General features: G+C 40.9%; 2 protein-coding genes across 4 annotated transcripts in view; one reads left to right on the top strand and one right to left on the bottom strand.

Moving 5' to 3' along the window:
* The first annotated feature begins 6101 nt into the window (after window positions 1-6101).
* Window positions 6102-11821, top strand: LOC122156890 (toll-like receptor 1). The gene is made up of 2 exons (XM_042812139.1): window positions 6102-6464; window positions 8532-11821. Exon 2 carries the CDS (start codon window positions 8619-8621, stop codon window positions 11073-11075), a length of 2457 nt encoding a protein of 818 aa, XP_042668073.1. The 5' UTR covers window positions 6102-6464; window positions 8532-8618; the 3' UTR covers window positions 11076-11821.
* A 5301-nt stretch (window positions 11822-17122) lies between these two features.
* The window catches only part of KLF3 (Kruppel like factor 3), a 29128-nt gene continuing 18520 nt past the window's right edge, over window positions 17123-27730 (bottom strand). For all 3 annotated transcript variants that reach the window (XM_042811971.1, XM_042811972.1, XM_042811973.1), the window contains exons 6-7: window positions 22119-22279; window positions 17123-20979 (exon numbers count right to left, since the gene is read on the bottom strand). In XM_042811971.1, the coding sequence (XP_042667905.1) occupies window positions 20798-20979; window positions 22119-22279 (343 nt within the window). In that variant the 3' untranslated portion in view covers window positions 17123-20797. The remainder of the gene's footprint in view (window positions 20980-22118; window positions 22280-27730) is intronic.

The following is a 27730-nucleotide window of genomic DNA, read 5'->3' as shown; positions in this document are numbered from 1 at the left end:
GAAAAGAGGACTGGATGAGGAAAGAAGAGGGATTTTTTCCTTAGAAAGAAAAGAGACGGATGAGCTAGTTTTCCTTTTCATGTTTGCTGCCAAGAAGTAATAGTAACTGGACAGAGTTGTAATGCCCATGCTGTGATAGGCTCCTGGTATCATCTTGATCCAAAGAGTTCTCTTGATGAAGGAAACTAAGAGGGTGTCACAAGAATTGCCTTCATTATCAATGGCTGCATCTTGAGAAACTTTTGACTTCTCTACCTCCTCCTTTTCTTTAGCTTTATACTTTTTTTTTTCCCATACATGTATCTCATTTTAAGCTTATTATCACAACAATGCGATCTCCTTCTACGATGAGATGATCTGCATAGTAGATGAGAGAAAGGCTGTGGATGTGATTTTTACGTGGATTTTAGTGAAGTGTTTGACACTGTTTCCCAGAGTATTCTGGAGAGGTTGGCTGCTCATGGCTTGGACAGAAGCATGGTTTGCTGGGTGAAGATCTGGCTGGATGACCAGGCTCCAAGGGTCACAATGACTGGAGCTCATTCCACTTAGTGCCTGCTCACCGGTTGCATTCCCAGGGCTCAGTGTTAGGGCCAGTTTTTTTTCATGTTTTTGTCTGTGATCTGGATGAGGGGATTGAGTGTACCCTCAGTACGTTCACAGATTACACTGAGTTAGGCAGAATTGTAATACTGCTTCATGCTAGGAAAGCTCTGTGGAGAGATCTAGACAGGCTGAATCAATGAGCTGAGTCTAATTTCATGCCATTCAGCAAGACTCAGTGTACACAGAGGCAAGTTAACATTCATCAGTTTAATAGACATTACTGGGGACAGTTGGACAGTCTGTCTTCACCAAGTTATCATTACCAACTGTGGCTAACCGATAGTGTCCACCCTGGGATTACCCCCAGCAGATACTGGTGGCAGCAGGCTTGCAAGGTGTCTGCTAGTCATCGTTATTACCATGGCCATATATGTATTAACATCTGGAGACAATAAAGCATCACATATCAGGACAGTCAAGGCCATTTACAGGAAGCAGGGAGACAGTTAAAGCTACGGAGCAGTTTCTCACAAACAAGTTTCTTCTGCATACAGAAGCTAGAGGCAGTTTACTTGTGTTCTCAAGCTAACATTAGCTCTTCCTCATGGGCTATTTGCCTGATCAGGCTGTGATCTGCTTCTTTTCTCCACAAAGGCTCTAAAGGACATGGTTTACACATAGGACTTGGTAAGTCAAGCTGAAACTTGGACTTGATCTTGAAGGTCTTTTCCAACATCGATGATTCCGTGATTCTAAGAATCTGTTGTTTACAGTGGAAACAGTATCTTTTGCAGCACAGCTATGTCTTCCTAATCAGAAAAGCAGTAACCTGTCAGAGACCGAAAAAGTTTGCAATGTACTGGGACGACTGATAAGACCCTCTATATGTGGAATCAGAAGAACAAAGTTGCTGTCCTGTATAGGAGTATTGCAGGCCACTTTACCTGTATTTTTGGTGTTTTGTCTTCAAGAAAACATAGCTGGATTCCAACAAACATTCACAACTGCTGAAGATCATCATGTTTCCTCTTTGTCCCTAGAAGGACAAACGTTTGCCATCTTGAATATTAGACTTAGATGATCAAATACCAGGAAATTATAGTTTCCAAAAAATTTCGTAGAAAATTTTCATAGAAAAAAGAAGATATATTGAAATGAAATCCTTTTTGAATGTCTGCATTTTCATCACCTTCCATCTTCAATTATTATTTGCAAAATATTTTAATTGTGACTTTTTTAATGAGGTCTGAGCAGGCTGAGATCTCTTGGCTTGAAATCAAGAACTATGAACAACTCTCTAAGGATTTGTAGGGCAAGACCAAATTTGAAGCTTTTATGTCTTGTTCCATTTAGCCTCAAAATTAATACAACAAACCTACTACCAAATTGCAAGCATTTCATTCAGGAATGTGGAACAAAATATTTTCTGTACATCCTCCATCCCCTCCAACTAGTGCTTCAGTGTATGACCCATATAATCCTCAGGCAACTGAAGATGAACAGCCTTAGTATGATTTGCCCATTTCATTTGCAGCTTCAAAAGCTTCAGAGTTTTAGTCAGCAGTCACTGAAACCAAGAATTCAGTTGGCTTCTTCTGTTGGCTGGCGGATGGAGGAATGTCCTCGGAAAGTGCAGAATGCGCTTGGAGTCCTTCGTGCTGCTCAGATGAGAGCACACACCTGATGTTGGAAAATATATCTTTTAGGAGTGGAAGATTTTAGCTAGGGTTTGCTTACCATTTTGAAAAGAACTTGTGAACTAGATACACCTCTGGCAAGACAGCTGATGTGATCAAACCAAAATATGTAATTACTATCTGTAATATATGTCCTATATCCTCAAGTGAATAGTGTAGGAAAAGGAGGCTTGTGATAAGAGTGGAGAAATATTAAATCTGGTACTTTGAAATCAGAAGTTCTCATACTGTTATGCTCTTGTCCATGCTGTGTGTTAGATAACGGGCAAAACAGCTGCACATGCTGTGAACTGCTGCATCTAGCTTCTCAGGTTCTGCAGGGGAGAAGATTTCTCTAGGGATATATCAGGATATTCCTAACAATTATTTTAGCCTGTGCCATACTCTGAAAACTTCATATAAAAACAGTTTCAGTCCAAGAAGAATATTTTCACATGCGTAGGGTCATGTGTTGACCTCACACCCCACATCGCCCTCTTTGCTGGCGCTAATATCTTTGCATTTGGGGAGCTAACTGCCCTTTTCCATGCACATAAGTTATGTGTATTTGTGGCTGGTTTTACACAGAAAGCTGTAACTAACGCACTCCACATATCAGAAAAGGGTGTATGCAAATATTTTCTGATGTCAGATACCATATCAGCAGATTCCTGGCATTTGGCTAGTCATCGCAGTGACTAGCGGGAATGCTATTTTATTTGTTGCTATTATTACATTAATATCAACAGAGAGAACTGATAACATAGGACTTCACCCTTCAAAACCCAGGAAGTGTGCAGAATGAAGCAAATAAGATTTTACATATGTTTAATTTGTGTGTATAGGGCAAACCAAACCACAACAGAATGAAAGTCAGGATGCACTTGGGGGCTGCCCTGCTGAGAGCTCAGCTGTTTTTTGTCTTAGAAACATTACTAAGCATCATCACTGAAGCTCAACTGCAGCAAATTAGACCAAGGAAAAGTGCTTGAGAGGGAAAAGGGGGATTCCATGGGATATGAGGCATTCTGCTGAATGGAAGGTTTAAAGCCCATCCCAAAACCAATTTTTTTACTCAGTGTTTCAGGTCAATACATTTTTCTTTTTCCTTTCAGCAACCTTAACCAAGAGTTCCTGTAATGATCATGTTCAGTCAGTCACTGCTTATTTGAGGGAAAGCAGTACTGACAAACCAATAAATGAGAAAGCTCTGTTTTCTACAAGGTGGATCTTCGTTATGGGGAACACAGTTTGACTTCCATGCTTTGTTCCTTGTATCTGTCTATGCACAAACAACATAGGCTTGGGCATTAAATGCATCAATATCACAGTTTGACTTGCGGTGGCATTAGCATTCAGTTTGCCAAAATGACACATGGGAGTAAGTTATGACAATGAAAGAGCTGCCACTGAAATTAAGGTCCTTGATATGGACATCAACCTAGCTACTAACAACTTCTAAGAATTGTATTAACATTTAGTAAATGTTTGGATGAGTCCAACTGCTTTGACTATGTTTTAACTCAGTGCTTTGCAAGTTACCTTTAGCTGTTCCCATTGGAGAGATTTGTCAAGCATTCAGGGACAGCACCAATCCTAAGTAGCCTCTGAAATCCAGCTGAGTGCAGCTGCTGTTCCTCTCTAGTAAATACAATACGTAGGCAGAAGTGTGAAATGCACCTTGAAGAAGATTGGTTGGAAGATTGCTCATTGGTAATATCAGTTACAAAAACAAAATAAAAACACACCAGAAAATAGCAGCAGCATAAACTTCAGAAATACAATGAGATATCTGTGTGAGTAAGGGTATGTTCAGGACAAAGGATAGTATTTAGCTGCTACAGTCAAAATGCATGGACAGAAATACACTGCTTTCTTTTCATATCATGTAAAATGACTTAATCAGTAAACAGAAACCACCCTCAAACAAAGCTTTCCTGAATGCATTAGGAAAAATAACATCATGCACTGCCCTTAAGGAATTAACAGAAGTATTTGGGAGTGTTGGTTTTATTTTAACAACTCTTTCCACAATTTTCCTTATGGTACAAATTTCTCTAATTTAAAAACAGTTTTAAGGTCTTATACCTTAAGGTCTGATAGAGAAGGATGGAGAGGAAATTAAATATATTACAAATAAAGATGTAGGTACCTTTAGCACCTTAGTGTATACTGGAGTAAATTTGGAAGAAAGCTGACAATGTTTTTAATTTTGTTTACACAAGAAAGATTTTTCTGCCAGTAATTACACTGGCAGGAAAATTGGCACTAGTTTGCAGAATGTTGTTCTTAATTTGATTAGGATTATGATGCTCTGTCAACAAGAGCCTTAGTCTATTCATTTTCATCTCTTAATGTTCACCAATGGCAACTTCTCCTTTAAGATGAAGAAAAGACAGTATCAGCTGACAATCAAACTCTTGCTGCTTATTGAGAAGCACTCATGATCTCCAGTCTTGTCTGGGGAAACAGATGGCTCAGGGTGTCACGTGCAATGAGTTACTCAGATCCACTGCACTGGGGACAGCAGAATGCTTTACTGCCATCAGGTTTCAGCACAACAGTCCTTCTCACCAATCTTAAAATAAAAGACAAATTTTCTTCTAGCAAAGCAAAAAGGTTACATTCTTCTTCATAAAACTGAAAAGGTAATTGTAAAAGAGAAGTTTAGAAGGATTCTACTGCAAACTTCAAGTATACCTGGCACCAGTTGTTAGAATAAATTTTCATACTTGTCAGCTTTCTTCAGCTGAATGCCTTCTTGCATTTAAATCTTCTTCAAGGTGCTGTTTTACTGTGGGAAATAAGCTCTAAACTGAGCCCAGAATCAGCCATGATGCTCTGGTTTGCTTATACTTGAAGAATTCATTACATACTTCATGAATTTAATCTTAAAATCATTAAGATGAAATGAATCTTCATTTATTTTACTCAGCTTCTTTCTTGCTAATTAATCTTACTGAAGCATGCTAAATTAGTTTGTAGGCTCAGGGGAATTGTGTGTTTTCAGTTATTCTGACTCTGAAGTGGACTGATTCTGCTCTGTTGATTTGCTCACTAGGCTCTCACCCCTTTTCAAACTGCTAATTGGATGACCACTCTATTGGATTTCTCCATCACTAGATTGCCTTCTATTGCTTTATTCTTCATGACTGTCCTACAGCTTTCATGTTTGTACAACCAATGAATGTACAGATGCTATAATTATGAGATGCACCAGAGAGCTTAGCTGCACAGCTGTTACACCAAAGCAGAAAAGGTAGGATGCTTACCCATATCCTGGGCTCACTTATGAAATTCCAGCACAGTGGATCTTCAGAAGAGATCCCTCCCCTCAGTAGTAAGCCCTTAAAGGGTCTAGGAGAGGTGCAGCCAGGCTCCACCCCTTCCAGCAGCACAGGAGAATTGCCTTCACCTGTGCTCCCAGGGCTGACTCATTGCTCACCTCAGGTGCTCAATCAGAGGTTCAGGCAGTGATTCAGCAGTCCCCCTGTGCTGTCACATTGGCAGGTTTTTTTTTGTGTTGTTGTTTTTTTTTTTTTACAGTACTTTTGAATTAAAGTACAACGTGGGGTTTCCCTGGTTTAAACATCTAAGCCATATCGAATGTAAAGGTGACTGACCTGTAAAAGTTTTGAATTGTGTTGGTTTACCCAGCAATATTTTTTGAGATCTAAGCTTCTAAGTCTGCTAATGTGCAACAATACTTAATGTGCCTGCTGTGGGAAACAACTCAGAGGGGTAGAGATCTGGCAAGGGTTTTGATATGAAGTGCAGTTGTCTGTAAAAGTTCTGCTTCCTCTTTTCTGTGCATGCAAAAGAGGAGATGCAGTTGATACGCTGTGTAACCAACAGAAATGGACAACGTTAAAAATGCAGAAATACTTACATAACCTTACTTTGGAGAACAGCAGAAAGACTTATTTCCTCCTAAACCATACAGATAATTAAACGTTGCAGAAGCAAAACTACTTTGAGTTTGGATTGTTAAAATTTTCCTTTCATTATGCTCTTAATACCTGCGTTGCAGGGAAATTTTATTATTACTTAGCATTATGCAGCCTCTACATAAAAGCCCGTTCTTCTTATTTCCTGGCATAGCAGTCAAGGGACAAGCATCTTGTGTGAGATTCTCCAGCTTGAAGATTACATATGTTTGAAAACCTGTTTTGAGGTTGTTAACTGAGTATGCAGTAGGCAATTGCTGGCTCTTCACTCAGAAATAAATTCAGTCCATAAAAGGTGGGTGATACTCTCTGCTTTGTTTACTTTTTTTCTTTTGTTACATGTCTTGTGGTATCTACCAGATCTCAGGTGCTCCTGCTTATTCTGCCTTTTGAAATTTCTGTGGAATTACTCAATTTTATCTTGAATTTCAACATAGAAGAAAGAAAGAATTGGTATGGCAATTTTGTTTCTCAACGAATTCTAATTCAATACCATTCTTTAATAGTGTTGGATGGGTTGCTGCTGATCTTAATATTTTTCCATCAGACAAATCTGCTTTATTCTTTATGTTTGGCACACTTTGGGGTTATACTGTGTGGGCTGTCCTTTTTTGCAGTGTATAGAAAAGTATACACTGTAAATTTAAACTCGTACTAGCAGAGCATGGACCAGAGGATGTTTTCCTTTTTTTTTTCTCTCTTCAGAAAAATATCTTGCTTTTTTCCTTACTCAGCAGCTCCCCAAAGTTTCTTTGATTCGAGAAGTTTTTTGCCAGCCTGGACTCTGACAAACAAGATCAGCTACTCTTTGAAGAAATCTGGGTCCTTGTCTTGGATCTTCTTCTAAGTCATATTGTACTTTGGCCAACAAGTTCAGCTTCATTTAAGATCTCTGTGGTCAGATACCCTAGCACAGCTTTCTGAAGACTGAATTCAGCTTCTCAATTGAATTTTACATGGATTTTGTAGAGGTAGCTTTACACTTTAATGATTCTTTATTTTAGCGCTCCTGGTGAAGTTAATTACATATCTTTTTGCTTTAGTTTTCTGAAAGAAAATTTGATGAAGCTTTGCAGGAGATTCAAAAGGGAAGGAATGACTTTTGATATCAGGCAAACAAGTTATTAGCAACCAACACCTAGAACTAAAAATAAAAGAATGAACATTTAGTTTTTATTAATAAAATATTACCTATTTGCCTAGGGGAATAATTTAAAAACCTTTTTTTTTTTTCCCTAAATAAAACTACTGGAGGAAAAAAACCAAGACATTTTCCCTCCTGAAAGAGTTTCAATCATTTGTACTTCTGCGTGTCTGCCTATTGCATCTGTGTTTTCTGTATCATCCTGTCTTGACACAAGAGTAGTGCCCAGCGCATATTTTTTCATAATATGACTGATGCCTTTCCATCTTTGTAGATTGTTGATAGGCTTGACCATTTATTCATCCCACTGGACCGTTTTCCATAGCCACAAAAATTTTCCTCCCTGGTCTGTTTGATCTTTAGAATTAGAATCATTGTCTCTCATCCTAGATGAGAGCCCCTAAAGAGACTCTGTTTCGTTGTCAACTATGGGATAGTTTGAAAAATGGAGGAAATTTCTTAGGACACTATGAAGTCTTGGAATCTTTTGAAGGAATCTTTATAGGGAGTCTTCAGGTATGCTGTAGCTTTCCTTTTCCTGTTAGTATGCTTTCAGATACACTGGCATTACCACATTCACATAAATTACGGTAAAATTCCTCAAGCTTCTTGGCTTACTGAAAAAAAAAGACGCGTCTTTGTGTTTCACTGGGGTGTTTCTTTGAGGGTTTGCATGGCCATGTCTTAGCTCTCTGGGACGTGAAGAATATCCTTTCACTCTTTTGAGTAAAGATGTTTCTTTTGCACTGGTTCCTGTGGGAGTCAATGGAACTTTTGAAGGTTTGCCCCAAGTGTGTCTGGACATGGAGCACAGGGAAAAAGCACATGCCAGGTTTGCTGTGTTCTCCTTTACTCCCAAACATATTACAAAATCAAAGAATCATTAGAGTTGGAGGGGACCTTTAAAGGTCATGTAAAGGTCTCCATATTGATATCTATTTGTATAATTTCTGAAGATAATTGAGAAATTCTTTAACATCTCTGTATTTTTCAGACATACCACCAATAGTTCTCCTGCCATTATATAAAAATTTGTCTCTACTTAACTCAGAAGATCAAAAACTGGAATTTTTGATAATTTTTTTGGTAATGTCTTAGAGAAAATATGCAAAAATATTTTTAATTATGTAGTTTTTGTATTATATTTTATTTTAGTTGAATTTACTGTTTATTACAATTCAAAGAATTCAGGAAAATCTATGTATTTTCTTCTCATAGGTTGGACTCCTTACTGAGGCATATTGAACAGAAAACATACATGCTTTTGCGTTTCTCTGAAGAACCAAGAAAATTCTGAGACACATAATGGGATCTCTTACAAGTATCTATGTCTTTGCTTGTGTGTTTTTATCCATATTTTGGAATAATATCCAGTCAACTGTGGAAAATAAAATCACTGCAAACTATTCAGGACATCTACTAACTAAAGTTCCAAAAAACATTCCAGTCCATACTCATGTATTAGATTTATCACATAATAGGATCTCTGAAATTACTAACTTGGAATTTATTTCTCTTCCCGACCTTCAAGTATTAAATCTTTCTCATAATCTAATTACAGAGCTTGACTTCAGTGTCTTCATATTTAATCAAGATTTAGAATACTTAGATTTATCTCACAATAACATTTGGACAGCTTACTGTCAAATGCTCGCACGTCTTAGACATTTAGATCTTTCTTTCAACAAGTTCACTGTCTTGCCAATCTGTCAGGAATTTGAGATCATGTTTCATTTGGAATACCTAGGATTAAGTGCCACGATGATACGAAGGTCAGACTTCAGATATGTGACACATTTGCAGCTGAACACTGTCTTCCTAACCTTAGAAGACTTTTCTCTCTATGAGCCTCTAAGTTTAACAGCTTTAAATACAAGGAACCTTCACATTGTTTTTGCAGCAGACCAAAACTTCAACTTTTCCCTCTTATATGACGGAATGAGCACTTCAGAGAAGTTAAAAATATTTAATTTAATATACACCTTGGGCCACAAAGATTTTCCCTCCCCTTCTTTAGAGCTTCTGAAGAACACCAAAGCAACAGAGCTAATGCTTGACACTGTGGACTTAGAATGGACAGTCATTCTGCAAATTTTTCTGCTAGTTTGGGACTCAACTGTGGAGCACTTAACTGTGAGAAATTTGATTTTTCGGGGACCAGTGGTAGAGTTCACTGAATATAAATTTGTATCCTATTTAAGACCCCTGGAACAATTTCTCTCTTTGGGTGGCTCCATGAAAGCACTAACTTTGGAGCGTGTTCGAAATAAGTTGTACTATTTCAACCAGGAGATTGTGTACAGATTGTTTTCAGAGTTGAATATTGATAATTTGACAATACATGATGCATGTATGCCACACATGCTTTGCCCCCAAAAAACAAGCTCATTTCAGTATATAAATTTTTCCCGCAATGCCCTGACAGATGAATTGTTCCAGAATTGTGACACTCTGACAAATTTAAAATTACTTATTTTGAATAGGAATAAATTTAAGAGCCTTTCCAAGGTGAGCTTCATGACCAGCCATATGAAATCACTGAGGTATCTGGACGTGAGCAGCAACTTGCTGCGTAACAGTGGAGCTGAGAAGCGCTGCCAGTGGACTGATTCTCTGTCAGAGCTGGACCTGTCCTCCAACCAGCTGACAGAGTCCGTGTTTGAGTGTTTGCCCGTTCATATCAGCAAACTGGACCTACAAAACAACCAGATTGCCAGTGTCCCCAAGGGGATTGCTGAGCTGCAGACCTTGAAGGAGCTGAACCTGGCATCCAACAGGCTGGCCGACCTGCCAGGGTGCAGGGCCTTTGCGGGCCTGGAGATCCTGAACGTAGAGAGGAATTTGATCCTCACGCCAAGTGCCGACTTCTTGGAGAGCTGCCCGAGCGTGAAGGAGCTGCAAGCTGGGCAAAACCCGTTCAAGTGTTCGTGTGAGCTGCAGGACTTCCTGCGCCTGGAAAGGCGGTCTGGGGGCAAGCTGTCCGGCTGGCCAGAGGCGTACGTGTGCAAGTACCCAGAAGACCTGAGCGGCACGCAGCTGAAGGACTTCCACCTGACCGAGCTGGCCTGCAACACCACTCTGCTGCTCGTGACAGCTCTGCTGCTGACGCTGGTGCTGGTGGCTGTGGTGGCCTTCCTGTGCATCTACCTGGATGTGCCGTGGTACGTGCGGATGCTGTGGCAGTGGACGCGGACGAAGCGGAGAGCTTGGCACGGCTGCCCCGAGCAGCGGGAAACCGTTCTGCAGTTCCACGCCTTCATTTCGTACAGCGAACGCGATTCGTTGTGGGTGAAGAACGAGCTGATCCCCAACCTGGAGAAGGGGGAGGGCTGCATCCAGCTGTGTCAGCACGAGAGGAACTTCATCCCTGGCAAAAGCATTGTGGAGAATATCATCAACTGCATTGAGAAGAGCTACAAGTCCATCTTTGTGCTGTCCCCCAACTTTGTGCAGAGCGAGTGGTGTCACTACGAGCTGTACTTTGCCCATCACAAGTTGTTTAGTGAGAACTCCAACAGTTTAATCCTGATCTTGCTGGAGCCGATCCCTCCATATGTTATCCCTGCGAGGTACCACAAGCTGAAGGCTCTCATGGCAAAGAGAACCTACCTGGAGTGGCCGAAGGAGAGGAGTAAGCGTGCTCTTTTCTGGGCCAACCTGAGGGCAGCTATTAGCATTAAGCTGCCAATAGCCTTTGAAACAGATGAGGAGCAAAATGACGTCACATCTACTAGTAGTATGACCCAACGTCTGATTAAGTGACTTGACTATCTTGCATTATTTTTCACTAATCAGAGTTTTGTAGGTTTTCTTTTTAAACAGTATTTTTAGGTTCTCACCTAAAATGTTGGTAAGCCTTCCTAAATTGCTGTTACTTATTTTACTTGTGCAAGTAGTCAGTTTTGTTATGATCACATAAAGAGTGAGAGAGAAATTTTGCTAGTGACTGCACTTATTTTTTTTTTTTACCCAAGTTGCTTTAATTTTGGATGTATCCCATTGATTCCAACTCTATTTGAAAGTAAAAGATACTCATTAATTCAGTGCTGTCAGGAATATTAAGGTCATGCCCTTAATCTTTTCTCTGACGAAGATGTTGTGGAGTAAATGTGGTAGGGATCTACTTCCTTTAGATCTAAATAAATTGTGCAAACAAGAAGAAAATTCTTGTTTATAACCACTTATATGCCAGTATAATAGATGTCAAGGGTACAGTATCTCTACACCTTCAGACCTGTCTTTTAATTACCCCAGGTTCATGCTCATTTCTGGCAAGCTTTTCCCTTAGTCAGAGACAGAGACTGTCCTGGGTAGAAGCTGGAAGTTGGAGCCATAATACCTGTTTAATATCCATCATACTTCGCTATGCCCTAACTTCCATTTGCCTAGACTTACCCATTAAGTAATGATTTCATGGAATTCACCACTGGTAGTCTTCAAAATAACTGTTAACTTCTGAATTTATGATTTTTGATACTATTAAAATATTATTGTTTCTACTGTATTCATATGAAGCTGTATGGTGTTATTTTGTATTTTTTCTGAACTACAGTTATATATATCTCAATCATATTTTCTTATCATGAGCTCTTTCACCTTTGAGGGCAAGAAAACAGGAAAAAAATGCCTCAGTCTATTACAATTTGATTACAAGAAGTTCTCTCAGGTGCATCACTGTCATTCTTCTGTTAAATTACAAAATATATCTTCTTGCTCTCTCTCTGCAGCTGTTATAAAGTAGTTTTGTAGGTATTTAGAGTATGTCACATGGTAATATTGCAGGAAAACCCCTATTATTTATAGAAAGTTGGTAACACTGCACGTGAACAATAGGAAGCAGAACTTGCACAACCATTGAGAAAGAGCTGCATTACCAGAACTGTCACTGAATTAGGTCATTTCTCGTTTAAACTCAGAAGACTGATATTCTGGGTTAAATCCCTTGTTATCTCTAGGAGACATCTAATCACTTGCTATGTGTGACTTTAATTTGATAACCTAATGCATGTTTCATTTTTGTGTGTTCTTAAACCTACCTGCTGTGGTATGTCTGGTGGCCAGGAGTTGCACAGTTGCCTTCCCCAATTGGTGGAAGTGAGAGGCCCTTGGCTGCTGCATGTGAAGTGAAGGAGGACATGATCCCTCTCACCTGCTGCTAACCCTGCAGTGGGAGCTGGAGGATGCTGTGGCTGACAAGCAGGTTGTCTGGGGAAGGGAGCTGTTTAGGTGCACCAAGGGGCCTGCAGGATTTCATGAGGGGAAGACCTTGCCCTGACCTGTATGTCACCTCATGGAAACCTCTGAGAAGCCCAGGCAGCAGGCACCAAGGGCTGCCAGATTCACAGCAGTGACATCCAGTGAGGCTGCAGCCAGGAGTTGCAGCTAGAGGTGCTGCGTGTCCTCCTCAGCAGGTTTTCTCCACTTGCACATCCTCACTACGTGCAGACTGTTCACTTCCTCAGTAACACTGCTGTTAAGCAGCTGCCTGGCTCAGCCTTAGCGGCTGCTTCATAATGCCTACAGCCAGAGTCTGTCGATGATTGAGGGTCTGAAAAGCTGCCCAGCTCTCAGATGCGTAAGGACTTGTTCAGAAATACAGGCCAGTGCATTGAACTGGTCATGGGCTTTGCAGCCTTTACCTCTCCTGGGCTCATCTGAGCTTTGCAGCCCAGAACACTACCAGAAATCCTCCTAAAATGCCCTTCTCTAAACCTTTATAGTCTAAGGGTATAAAAAGCATTCGTATTTTGCACAAATCTTGCAACAAGTACACATGCTGTTCCTGTTCACTAGATGAGAAAAGAGGAAGTAAAATTTCTCAAGTCAGACTTTCCAATGTCCATAGATTTTACTCAGCAAGATTTCTAATTTTTTTTTTAATTATTATTTTTTTTTTTTTAAATGTGCATTCGTAGGGATGTTTCTTGTAGAGTTTTCAAACCATACAGGATACAGGACGTGAATAGTTGGTTGAAATGTTGAAAAACAGCCATAGTAATGTCTGTATTTATAAAACTGTTTTCAAGAACTTCCCTCACTGAAATCACAGGACTGAAAGCATATATGAGAACAACGTCTTGTACTGATTTTGTTAATGTTTGGACAGACCAGAATTTTAACTTTAAAGGGTGTGTTGAATGCATTTTCATGCCTGAAAAGCACAAAATCCATCTTGAAACCTTCCACATATTTCTGCATGTCATGAGATCAGACTCTGACAGAAAATAAGACAGAAGTAAGAACTTTGTTTCTTAATTGTGAGTGAAGAAATATTTTCTTAAAGTGCATTCCAGAAGGCCCTTGACAAACTTGAAAAGTGGGCTCATGTGAACCTGATGAGGTTCAACTTAACAAAATGGAAGGTTTTGCACTTGGGCTGGAGCAGTCCCAGATATGTGTACTGGAAGAACTCCTTGAGAGAAGGACCTGGGAGTCCTAGAGGATGAAAAACTAAACATGAAACAGTAGCATGCTCTTTCAGCTTGGAAGACCAATTGTAACATAGGCTCCATCATAAGAGAAGTGGCCAGCAGAGGCTGGGAGGCAATTGTCACTCTCTACTTCGCCCTCATGATTCTCCATCTACAGTACTGCATTCAGGTCTGGGACCCCCCAGTACAGGAAAGACATGGAGGGTGTCCAGGGAAAGGCCACAAAGATGATCAGAGAGCTAGAACACTTCTCCTATGTAGACAGACTGAGGGAGCTGGGCTTGTCTAGCCTGATGCAACACAACAACATAAAGCAATGACTGCAGAATAGCAAGGTTCTAGGCTGCAACAAGAACTTGCTCCAATAAAATAGCTATGGTCACAGGAAAAAAAATGTCAGCTTACCTTCAGAAGACGTCAGGTATGCAGTTCACCAGCAAGAGGCCTTTACCTCACTGCCAACCTTAAATGAGATCTGGGAAGGGGTGGATTCTCACTCCATCGTTTCCATTCACCAGGTGCACTGCATCCTGCCTTCCTACCAGGTGCTCAATCACTGTTTCAAGCAGTGACTTAACATTTCTGCTACACTGGGAAAAGAGAAGGATGTGGGGAGACCTCACTGCAGCCTTCCAGTATTTAAAAGGGGATTATAAACAGAAGGGGAATCAACTTTTCACAAGGGTAGATAGTGATAGGACAAGGGGGAATGGTTTTAAGTTCAAGGAGGGAAGGTTTAGATTTTACATCGGGAGAAAGTTCTTTACTATGAGAATGATGGAACAGGCACCCCAGAGAGGCTGTGGATGCCCTGTCCCTGGAGGTGTTGAGGACATGGTTGGATGGGGCCCTGGGAGCCTGATCTTGTACCACATCTGGAGGTTGGTGGCGCTGCATGCAGCAAGGGTGCTGAAACTCGATAATCCTTGGGGTCCTTTCCAACACAAGCGATCCTGAGTCTTGTCAGCTTAAATTTGCTATTTTTCTCAGATAAAGGGTGACACCCAGTGGCCGATTGAGTTATCATGAAACATTTCCCGAAAACGATCACTCATGCTAAAATACATACAACATATTTTTCCTCTTTGTATTAAGAGTATATATCTTTCTCCTCCTCCCCCCCCCAAAAAATTAATTAAATAAATAAATAAAAATCTAAAACAAGTAATTGAATTAGTCCAGCAGACTCAGGGGCCCTTTGAGGTGTGTGTGGCACATAACAGAAACTCTGAGTCAGGAGGTGCCTCTCCTGCTTGCTGATCTTGTGCTGGTTCAGTGGCTGTGGGTCAGTCCCCTGTTCTACTTTGCTCTTCCTGAGTGGGCTGCAGGCAGTGTGTACTGCTTCACTGACATACGTGATCTGTTGGGCTGGGACTCCTCTCCTGCAAAGAAAGGCTGAAAGATTGTCAATGGTCAACCTAGCGAAGAGAAGGCTCCAGGAATTTGGAACTGGATGGTCTCTAAAGTCCCTTCAAACCAATCCATTCTGTGATTCTGTAAGTCTACAATATGAGCACTAGGCTGCTTTACAATGAGCTGTCTTTATTTTCAAGGGGAGCATGAAGATACACAAACTGACTGTTTTCTCAAGGTTTTATTTTCTTGCCTCATTTCTGCTATCCCTGCTTTCAATTCTGTACTTCACCAACACTGCATTTGCACTCACTCTACAATACACCAATATCCTGGAAAAAAAACCAAAAACTTCAGCAAGAGTGGAAAGGAATTGTTAAAATGTGTACAATGAATCTTTGTTTCTAATAAAATGCTTTTAAATATAAAAGTATAGGCATAATATACTTCTTCATGAAGTATCCAGTTTGACTGAACGTTGTCCAAAGATTTATTTTCTACAGTTCTATTTTGGGCATTACTGATCTTGTGATCTCCCTCACCAGGTTTAGGAGTTTAGAGCAGACCATGAACTCTCCTTGGCTCTGGCCAAACCTCAGACAAGGTGTCAAAGCTCTCAAATCATCATTTCCCCACACTTCTCTGTGACAGCATACCGCTTGATTATCTGATCCTGTTGACAAGAACTTATTTTGCATTACCTAATTGTACAGTTTACAGGGATGATAAATCCCTTTCTGTACTTTTGGGTAAACATTCCTTCCAATAATGAGTTCTCTCTCCCCCCCTGCTCCCCCCCCCCCCTATTTTTTTTCTTTTTTTTTTTTTTTTTTTTTTTTTTTTTTTAATCTTTCTATGGTAAAATATAAATAATTGAAAGGACTGACACGAGAATGTTGAGGGTAACAGACATGGTAACAGTTAGAGAGGGACAAGTACCTGGTTTGACAGAAACCTACATAACTTCAGAGAAAGCTGAGTAGTTCTCTTGAAAATCCCCAGTTTCTTGGAAAATATCTATATCTATAGAGACAACTACAGCTATAAATTTGTTTAGCATCCATCAGCCTCGATCTGGTCGCTTACAGTAATGTTTGCTAGAGGGTGTGAGCTTGGTGTCTCATGGCTTGTTGGATCATTACAAGGATGAGTCAGAGCTTCTAGCTGTCGTTTAACATCCATTGGAGTCTCCAAAAAGACACGGTGCCAAAATAACTTCGGACTTGCCAGAGAGTTAGAATCCACTCATGGCATCGTCTGGCCTGTGCTCTCATAGCCTCCAAGGGAAGGCTGGCTACATGGTGGCCCAGGCTGGGTTGATATTTATCCTTTCCTGAAATGTGGCTTAACATTAACAGGTTTAGTTTATTCTTCTTTGTGAACATCTTCAGATCCTTTAAGCTCTGGCATATTTTGTACTCCAGCCAGTAAAACAAATGGCACATGGTCTCCATATGGACTAGCATACTCAGCTGTCCCCTGCAGTGTTTTGTTTCAGCACCACCACCAGAATGCATGGTGGATGGCAAGGAACATATTAGAGATCTGAACTATTGCTGAGGATCGGCCCTTCCTTCCTTCCTTCCTTCCTTCCTTCCTTCCTTCCTTCCTTCCTTCCTTCCTTCCTTCCTTCCTTCCTTCCTCCCTCCCTCCCTCCTTCCCTCCTCCCTCCCTCCCTTTCACCTCTTTCACACCTCTACAATCCACATCTCCCTTCGTTTCAAAACCATTTCCCCTTGTCCTATCACAGCAGACCACACTAAAGAGTCTGTTCCCTTCTTTTTTACAGCCCCCTCTTAACTGGTGCTTTATTACACTGTCTTGTGCTGAACTCTTAACTTCCTAATTGCAAGTTCATTGGATTAGGGATTAATGTTTTTAAACACATTTTACAGACTTATACAGTACTGTTTTTTTCTTCTTTAAGGGTGAGGTTTGTGTTATTTATATTCAGTATCAATTTTCCCTAGCATCTTTACTGAACATTACATGTGTTCTCATTGTAGATGACGACACGACCGCAAATAATATTCTGATGGCTTTATTAACAGTTATCATAGATATGTATTTTGTACTAAATATAGTATGAGGACTGTACAGTACAAATTTCTGTTCACAGTTCAACATGACAAAATGTCATTACTGAATTCCCATTGGCTACCAAAGTAGAAACAGTAAAAGTACATTAAACATTCACATCTTTAGTAAGAAAGATTACCAAAATGTTTCCATATTTGCAAGTTATAGTAACGCACGCTAGAAACCTTTAATTACCCATTCAGTCTTATTAGCTTATAAAATATATTACATTTTCTTAAAAAAAAAATCTGCATAGTTTATACACGTATTGAAGTAAATATAACATCCCTGCTATATTTGCAGGTGAGAGATGCTAAGCGAAAAGATTATTTTGACCCTCTAACATTTGAAGTACATAAATAGCGTAAAAGTGCTAGTATCTGTAAAATGTAATGAAAACTGGTGTAGCCCTATTCGGATATGTAAAATGGATTTATATTCTTCTACACATAGCTAACCTTGGCAGAGACAACAATGCATTTGGACAAGATGTGGCATTAGAAATATTGCTGCAGAATGGCAGTTATATTTAAATAAAGCCACACCATAACACCTGCTGAGCTTTTTGGGATTGTCACGGAACCCAGTAAAACATTATAACAAAAGGATGAAGCAGGAGCAGTATCATTTGTTACTCACTGCACGGTGCAGCACTGCTAGTGAAAGGATTTTTTTTTTTTAAGATAATCACCTCTTGCAGGATTAGTCTGTCTTGTTATCTAAACAGGCCTCTCTTTAAGCCATATGTGGAATAGGCTGTTTTATTGAAAGTATTTAGTCGTGTGGTTTAAAAAATTTCACTACAGCCCTCAAACCAAAATTTGCTAAATGAGTCAACGAGCCACAGAAGATGTAAACGCGCGTTTTCAGCTGAAAGATGAAAGCCTATGTACATGTGGCTTCTTTGACATTCCACAGAGACACCCACAGACCCAAGTGAGAAATCCTACAAAGCATTTACCTGAAACAGACTGAAATATTCATATTTAATATTTAAATTTCTGGTGTCCTAAATCACAAGGCACATAGCTAAAGACACTTCAAAGTTCTACTGCATCTCTGCTGTCTTCATCTCCACCATTACCATAAATATTTTCAGGAAAAAGGTACATAGGCAAATTAAAGGACGCCTCTATGGTATTTTAGATTTCTATTAAAAAATAAATGTGAAAACCTTAAAAGAAGAGTATTGGAAAGAAATGCTGCTTTATCATCCTAAATCCCAGGCATTTCAATCTGTTAAGCTAAACATGGGATCCGTTGTCCTTGACCCACTTGTGGGTCAATAGGATCTCATCTCTTTCTGCGCCCTTGAACAGGCTGAGAATTGTTTTTATCCCAGGACACCACATAGCTGTATGCTTGTATTTGATGCTATAGCAGTTCCACATTGCCCTCTGCCAGTGACAGCTCAATGTCAATGAACCACCATCACTACCTGGAGTCTTGCAAGTGAAGCTGAGTCTGACTCCCTGTGACATTGCTCACTCCAAAAATAAAAGATAAAAATCCAATGACAAAGCACAATTTTAAACCAGTTGCTCATTAACAGCAATCTCTTTCCTGCATGTTCATCAGTGTTAGTAACGGAGTAGTCAGACAGAAAGGGACCAATTGGTTTTTGAAGTTTTTCGGTTCTGAATGGATCAGTTGAGCCCCAGGTCCTGAGGATGCATGGCAACATGAAGAGCCTGAAGATTTTCTCTATAAAAGGTGCAGAACGGCCTTAGCCATGGTAATCCCCATTCTGCCCTTTGCAGAGCACAGATGTTCCTTAAATAAACTTGACAGTTTCATATTCACATATGTAAGATTTGCTACACAATTTGAGCAATAGTTTGCATTTTATAGCAATCACTATGAACATTTTTCTCTAAGAACAGATCTCCTCTCTCTCCACTCATGGGTACCCAAAGTGAGCTGGAAACCCCACCATCAAGGAAGCAAATGTGGAAGGCTCCTCACGTTCCAGCTGCACACCTGCAGATGTTTTCAGCCTGCTGCTCTTGGACTCCCCACAGCCCAGCGTTGCTCTCCACAGGTCCTGAGGTACCCACCTGAGGATGGACCTCCAACATGACTCCTCCTGGAGGACTCTGCAAACCTCCTCCCCACGGCCCTGTTTTCCAGTGGGTCTTTCCAAGACAAAGGAAGATCTGATTTTTACCAAGTTTATATGGCACGCAATTATGTTCACCTCACACAGGGTGAAGAACAAACACTCAACAGTTGCTCAAGTCGAGACAAACAGATCCTGTTTCTTTTTAGTACCACAGAACCCGACAGCTAATAGAGAGAAACCCTCCCTCCTGTGGAAAAGTTCCAAGTACTGGAACATTGCTAAGATCAGCTGGTTGTCTGAATTCAGTTTGCTTGTATTTGAGCAATTAAGTTGTGTTTACTACTGACATGGGAGTTGGTGACACGTTTTAATGCAATAGATGCATCCACAAGGGAAGCTCCATCTACTGAGCACTGCGAGAATACCAGAGCCACAGATCAGAGCTGTCAAATGGATGATCTGGCACATACTTTTAACCAGATACGTGACTCAGTTTATCACAGAAGTGCTTCATATTTGATGCATTTTGTGATTAAAATATTAATATTTCAAAATACTGTAGTGTATTAAAGTGGCACTTGCAACAATACATTGGAGCATTTCTGACATGATGATTTCTATTTTCTGAGGTACAGTAAGGAGAAAAAAATTATTTAGAGGAAACGTAAGGGAATGATTACAGAGGGACAGTCTGTAAGCCTGGAATGAGGTGTGGAAGGTTTCTATGAATATCTTTTAATCTCATGTTATAGGAGAGTACCGTGTATGTTCCATCCACTCAGTTGCACAGAAAACTGACATACAGTGTCACACAAGATCTTCATTTAACAAATCCACCAGGGCAGTATGCAATAAAAACATGGTTGAATACTATGCTATAATACAAAGGACAGATGGCATTGGTTTAGATGCACAGTGTTATGTACAGACCAGTTTCTCCTAATTTTTCTTCTTGACAGAGGTGATACTGTGACTCAATCTTTCTGTAAAGTATATTGCTTAGATTTACTTCTACAGTGTTACCCACTGTTTGGGCAGAGGGGATTTCTAAATCAGGTGTCTTTCTAAAACTGTTGTATTAATTATACTGCAGAAATCAGCAAGGTTGAGGAAGTCCATTCATTGCATTGCTGAGCATAAAATGAGAGTATGCCTTGCACAGGGCACATAAACAATGTCTCTGCCAAGGATGAGCATTTTGGATACTCAATAACATCTACTAGTTTATCAGTATACACTGGGTTGATTATATGAAGAAACCAACGAAAGCTGTTTGTTTACAAATTCCCTTATTCACAATGGAATACATTAAACACACTCTCTGAAGAAAGGGTTTGCTTAGCATCCCCAGGAGAAAGAAAAACAAAACAAAACAAAACAATTGTTCACATTCTTTAGGTCTGACCCGTGGCAAGGACATAGAAGGGTTAGATAACATCTAGTACTGACCATATGTAAGCTTTTAATGGTATAAACTACAGAGATTCAGACCAGCTGAACTCGAATTAAAATGCATGTGTAAAAAAAAAATGTTGACAGGAGTCGGGGGCAGAAGACACTCAGACTAGCATGTGACGTTTTCTGTGAAGAGTAAGATGGTCCGAACGTGAAAAGCTACGGTCACAGTCTGGGCACTGAAAAGGTTTGATTCCTGTATGCTTGCGGAAATGCCGCGTTAGTTCATCAGAACGAGCAAACTTCCACGTGCATCCCTCCCAAGTGCATTTGTATGGTTTTTCACCTGAAGAAAAAACAGAGAAACAGGATTTAAGATACAAATACATCCGTTACTTGACAGGTTTATCCTCTTGCCCTGTCAAGTTTCATCACGTAGTTTTAAGCTTACTCGAAAAGCCTTCCACCAGCAACAGGCTGGCAGTGTTCTGCACTGTGCAATGTTAACAGATACAAGAATTATTTCCTGCCACAACCTACTCTTGTTTTTGTCTCTCTGCTCCTCTTTCTGTTGTATTAGTGCTTGTTTTTCCTCACTAAGCCTAGAAGTGTGAAGGCTTAAGCATTTGTTCGAGCATTTTCAAAACCAGGACCTCCTGTGGTAGATTAGTGGGGGAAAGGATTGGTGTTGTCAATCAGCACAGCTGGCAGAAATCTCATGGTTACCATCTCATAGTTACCTCTTACAATTACCAAAGTATGTATTAACTGGTATCTCCGCCACAGATAGCTCAACTTAAAATCTTTCTTAATAACTCTTTCCTAATATTGGATTCTCATTCTATTTCACAGCATTGTGCAGCCAAATAGGTAAAGGTTTGGCTTGTGTAGAGATGTAAGATAGACATGAACTGCCTAATCTCACCTAAAAGCATCTCTCAGGTTTGCAAAAATCTTGGCTGTACATACATTAATACATGCCATCAGTGTTCCACAATAAATCTCTCTGTGGAGAGCTGAGGTGGGGATAACACCCACTCAGAAAAGAGCTCTACTAGACTGTGGTTAGCATGTCCACATGAACCAGGTCTGTATGTATTTGGCACACAGTCCAGACTTTTGCAAACTGGCTACTCCTGTGGAAGTCTCAGTCAAATTTAACAGTGATGTAAGAGGTGTGGTAGTGTAATGTGAACTGATTTGGTGCTTACAGGCTGTGCAGCATGAGTAATCTGCAAGCAATTGGACAGAAAATGAGCAAAGAGCCAGTGAATGTAAAGCATACAGAATGATCTTGCATTAGCTTACAGTCTCTTCTTACGGCTTTTTCCTGCTTCATTCCCTCTTTTGCTCAGCCTGTAACTATATTCAGAATACTGCCAAAACTGTTTTTTGTTTTTTATACCTGGTAAATAATATGAATTAAAATCATAATCTACCATTTTACCAGAGACTTGATGAAAGAAAAACATAGCAGGCTCAAACCTGTGTGGGTTCTTCTGTGAGCCTTCAGATGGGAGCTTTTAGTGTAGACCTTGTTGCAGCCTTCATAATCGCACCGATGTATTCTGCGTTTTCTTTGTGTGTCTGGCGACTCCACTGGCAAAGGTCTCTTCCCTGGCTGAACTATAACCGAAGGGTGATTCCTGTTCAATGTTAAAAATGAGAAACATTCAGCACAGCAAACCTCAGTTACTATGATCCATCACAGAGCCCCATATTCACTACTATGCTGTCTCTTGGCAAAAAGAACAGCATTACAGGCATGTCGAAAAATTCAAGAGGCTTCAACAAATTTCATGCATTCTAGCAGTAATAGTTGTAAGTATTCACTTACATTATGACACAATGTAGCCATTTCTACTAGCTTTTTTTAAACTTAGAAAGGAAAAAAACCTCTCCAAATCCAGGCTTTCAGAAAAACCCAGGGTTTTTAATCTATGAGTTCACAGTGAACTTCTGTTTATTTATTTGCAGTTTTTCTTCTGCCTTAAAAGGCAGCTAATTGGCCTGTAATTGGAAACAGCTATTCCATACGATTAAAGGAATTGTATCTCCAGGCTTTCAAAGCAGAACTCAATCTTTATTGTTCCAGCCACTCCTTTACAGAGTAATTAAGAATTTCCTGTTTGGTGCTGGCAGGAGGGTGCGGCCTCCCTGTACCACTGACGTCAATTCCTAAAAGCAGAGTTTAGCCTGGGTGACACACCCACAGGATGTCTGAAGTTAGATCTCCACCTTCATAAACATCACTTTTCTCTTTGAAGCCCACAGGTACAAGGCAGGTAAGACATGGGGCGAGGGCCTACAGACCTCTATAAAAAATGAAGTATAAACATTTGTGCCTCCAAAAACACATCCTAAAAGATGTAATACTCATAAACTACTGATATTTTAACAAGCTGACTGCAGAATTGGGCAGAACCTTGATTCCTTCTTCCATCTTAATGCTAGAAAAGGAGGTGACAGAACTGCAAGCAGCATTACAAGTCCTGCAACCTCACAAAGCTGCATTTTCCAGCCAATCACCACATCCATATTGATACTTGTGATGCATTTTTTAGCCTGTAGCTGAAGTTTAATACATAAAGTGCAGATATTTGTGCTCCTTGCAGTAAGACCAGCTCCTCCATCTGATAGAGAGAAGCTTTCTACGCTTCCACTCCTTTCTCTGTGACAGTGCTTCAAATTTCTTTACCAACTAATTTATATTAAAAATCACTATCTGAGGAGTCTCTGATACTTCAACCAAGTTCTTCTAGGGCTTGTTTTTCAGAAATGCTGCATGACTGCTTCTCATAGCAAAACTATAGGCATGTACAGGTCCTTTGGTAAAATGTAAAAAAGACATCAGGCACAGCAAAGAAAATTTTGTGCATAATTGAACAAGAAAAGTAGGAGATTAATTTCTATTAATCTCCGCAGTAACAAGGTGGAAATTACTGATGTGAGAAAAGTTTCACTCCGGTATTCTTCTGTTATTACAGCTACCAGCTTCAGACTGGGAGCCAAATTCTGCTCCATGGGTGTTTCTGCTACTGCTGATTGACATACTCTTCAAGTACACAATAAATCTAGCTAAAAATACTGTAATGGCAGGAAGCGACGATTTTAGACACGGATGTACACACTCTTCAATAAGAAAGGCAGGTTTTGAGCTTCTAATGACAAGCTTCTCTAAAGCAACGCTCAGTTTTAACGCAACTGCACACCAGTCTTTCTGGATAATATCTGACTTAGCACAGCAAGTAGACTTGGTTTTGGACATGGTAACAGCTGGAAAAATGGAGCAAAAGGCACTGACTGTATGTTGTTTGTGTTCATGACCTAAGAGTACATAAATAAAATGGTGAATATCCGTCTCTGTCTCATTTTCCCTTTGGAGGAAAGGAGGCTGCCAAGACTACAGAATGTTAACAATATTCAGATGTGGGGGAGGGGCACTTCAAAAAATGGTTCATATAGTGTCAGAAATCAGAGGTAAAAACTAAACAACTGTCAATAATAAATCACAGCCCCTTCTTCAATTTCTTCTTATGCAAGATAGATATCCATGCAATTCTCATCAGGTAAGCATCATTATTTAACAGTTACCTTCCAAAAATCATTTTACTATTTTAGCAAGATTTTTTCTTCTTTACCAGCAGATCACAGTGCACTGGAAGTGTAAGTTAGACTTCAACACTCATGCTTGCAAGAAAAAAGAACTAATCAGGCTTCTCATACTTGACAGATTTTTTTACTTTAAGTTTGATTTTGGAAACAATTGTACAGTTGCTTCACTTATCAGATGTGCTGGCAAGTCTTGAAATAGCTACAGAAATGCCAGCAAAATTATGTACTAATTCATCTGCCTAAAACCAAAGTTAATGTAAAATCAGTTACTTAAAAATGAAACTGAGACTCCTAAGTCCCTTTAATATAACCTCTCTCTGTCTAAATAGCATACTTTGGACAGCTGGAATCCAAGAAAAATGATAAGAAATTGTGTAATTAGACCTCATAATGCAGAGAGTGGCTGATGATGCTGTGAGACAACAGGAAATTTTACAGACGTTTAAGTCTCATCTTTTAACTTGAATGATTTGTCTATTTTTTTAAATAATAAAAAGCTAAAAGCTACAACTGCTGTAGATGCTGCAGAATTTGAACTTGAAAGAGCTGAGCAAGAACTGCGGCTCTGCAGACTGCTGGGAAACAACGGAAGTCATTGCAACATAACGACTGTGTCTCCATAAACAGAATGCTCCTGCATGGTCAAGCAGAGAAGATGCTTAGGAACAACATAACAGACAATGTACCAATGCTTCTTATACTTCTTACTGAATGTTATACTCTTTGCTCAGCGGATGGATTTCCTGTGGAAACTGGTCTCACAGGGAAATAATTAATGCAAATCACTAATGCAGGTGACAAGTCTACAGAAGTCTCAGCCCAAGAGGAAGGGTGTGTTGTAAGCCAGGAACAGAGGCCTAACAAGAGACAAAGGTGAAGCACAGCGTTTGCTTGCCCTAACCCTGCAGAAGTTAGGTCCAAGTACAGACAGACCTGGCTGCTGTGAGTGGAAAGCTCTTAGGGAAGTTAAGTATCTATCTGGTAAACATGGATATTTACAGTTTTCTTGTAATAGAACAAACAAGCTTACTTCCAAATAAACAGCATACTGTCTACAAAAGCTAGCTGGCAACCAGTTCACTGCACACAAAATGCCACACCAGTAGACAGCGTGCAAGCCCAGAGCAATGCCTGCTGAAAGGTGAGCCAGAACTTGGGCAGTCCCATGGTTTTGGTAAGCTGGCACAATTCTCCAAAGGCAAACAGTAGATGGAAGCATAGCCATGGTCCATCAGGTACTGCCTAAGAATCTTTCCATCAACATCAAAAAGTTTCTTCCCAGACCTCATTTCTTCTGCCTAGCCCCTGCTCTGCCTTCTACTGTTTTAAACCTGGACAGATCTGCAGTGATCTCAGTACTTGCCTGGAAACAAGTGGCTGAGGGGGAAGAGAGAGACCTTTAGGAACTACTTAAACTGCGAATCTCAAAACACTGGCCTCAGGTAAGCAAGGAACTTCAGTGGATAGACAAAGAACTTGTACACCTGAGGGTTTTCTTTCCACTGAATTGCCAACTTGAATGATTTGTCTATTTTTTTAAATAATAAAAAGCTAAAAGCTACAACTGCTGTAGATGCTGCAGAATTTGAACTTGAAAGAGCTGAGCAAGAACTGCAGCTCTGCAGACTGCTGGGAAACAACGGAAGTCATTGCAACATAAGGACTCTGTCTTCCCTTGGGAGTTACTTCTCAAGGGTGAAGAGGCCCAGGAAGCCTGGACGCTCCTCAAGATGGAAATCTTAAAGGCACAAGAACAGGCTGTCCCTGAGTGCCGTAAGGCAAGCCGTAGGGGAAGACAACCAGTGTGGATGAGCCGGGAACTACTGCTGAAACTCAGGCAGAAAAAGAGAGTCTACGTCCTCTGGAAGAAGGGACAGGCTACTTGGGGAGATTACGAAGAAGTAGCTAAGGTATGCAGGGAGGAAGTTAGGAAGGTGGAAGCCCAACTTCAACTCAGGTTGGCCACTGCATTAAAAGACAAAAAAAAAATCCTTTTATAAATATATTAACGGCAAAAGAAGAATCGAAGATAATTCTCATCCTACACTTGATGCAGCAGGGAATGTGGCCACTGAGGACAAGGAGAGGGCTGAGGTCCTCAATGCCTTCTTTACATCTGCCTTTAATAGCCAGATCAGTTATACTCTGGACGTTTTATGTCCCTGATCTGCAAGTCTGGGACGCTGCTCAGAATATGCCCCCAGCAATTCAGGTGGAGACAGTCAGAGAGCTTCTCCTCCTTGTGGACTGTCACAAGTCCAGGGGAACGGATGGGCTGCACCCTTGGGTGCAGAGGGAGCTGGCAGGGGTGATTGCTAAGCCCCTTTCAGCCATCTATCAGCGCTCCTGGTTAACTGATGAGGTCCCAGAGGATTAGAGGCTTGCTGATGTTGACTCCCATCTTCAAGAAGGGCCATAAGGAGGATCTGGGGAACTATAGGCCTGTTAGCCTGACCTCGGTATCAGGGAAAGTTATGGAGCAAATAATCTTGGATGAGATTGCACGGCATGTGCGTGGTGTCCAGGGGATCAGGCCCAGCCAGCACGGATTCATGAAAGGCAGGTGGTGCTTGACCAACCTCATCTCCTTCTATGACTGGGTGACTAGTCTGATAGATGAGGGAAGGGCCGTTGATATAGTCTACCTAGACTTCAGCAAAGCCTTTGACAAGGTCCCTCACAGGCTTCTTCTGGGGAAACTGGCTGCCTGTGGCCTGGATAGGTACATCCTTCTTTGGGTAAGGAACTGGCTAGAGGGCTGTGCCCAGCGGTTAGTGGTTAATGGAGTTAAGTCCAGCTGGTGACCCGTTACGAGTGGTGTCCCCCAGGGGTCGGTACTGGGGCCCATCTTGTTTAATAACTTTATTGATGACCTAGATGAGGGGATTGAGTGCACCCTCAGTAAGTTTGCAGATGACACCAAGCTGGGAGGTGGTGTCGATCTGCCTGAGGGCAGGGAGGCCCTTCAGAGGGATTTAGACAGGCTGGATCGCTGGGCTGAAGTGAATGGCATGAGGTTCAACAAGGCCAACTGCCAGGTCCTGCACTTTGGGCACAACAACCCCATGCAGCGCTATAGGCTTGGGGATGAGTGGCTGGATGAGTGTGAAGAAGAAAAGGACCTGGGGGGTGTTGGTTGATGCTCGGCTGAACATGAGCCGACAGTGTGCTCAGGTGGCCAAGAAGGCCAACGGCATCCTGGCCTGCATTAGAAATAGTGTGGCCAGCAGGAGCAGGGAGGCGATCATCCCCCTCTACTCAGCACTGGTGAGGCCGCACCTCGAGTATTGTGTTCAGGTTTGGGCTCCTCACTACAGGAAAGACATTGAGGTCCTGGAGCGTGTCCAGAGAAGGGCAACGAAACTGGTGAGGGGTCTGGAGCACAAACCTTATGAGGAGCGGCTGAGGGAGCTGGGATTGTTCAGTCTGGAGAAGAGGAGGCTCAGGGGGGACCTCACTGCAATCTACAACCTCCTGAAGGG

Source organism: Centrocercus urophasianus, unplaced genomic scaffold (genome assembly GCF_019232065.1).
Source record: "Centrocercus urophasianus isolate 14NV4802_14NV808 unplaced genomic scaffold, USGS_Curo_1.0 seq_13, whole genome shotgun sequence".
Classification (NCBI taxonomy): domain Eukaryota; kingdom Metazoa; phylum Chordata; class Aves; order Galliformes; family Phasianidae; genus Centrocercus; species Centrocercus urophasianus.
This window is presented reverse-complemented; position numbering and strand designations above follow the sequence as displayed.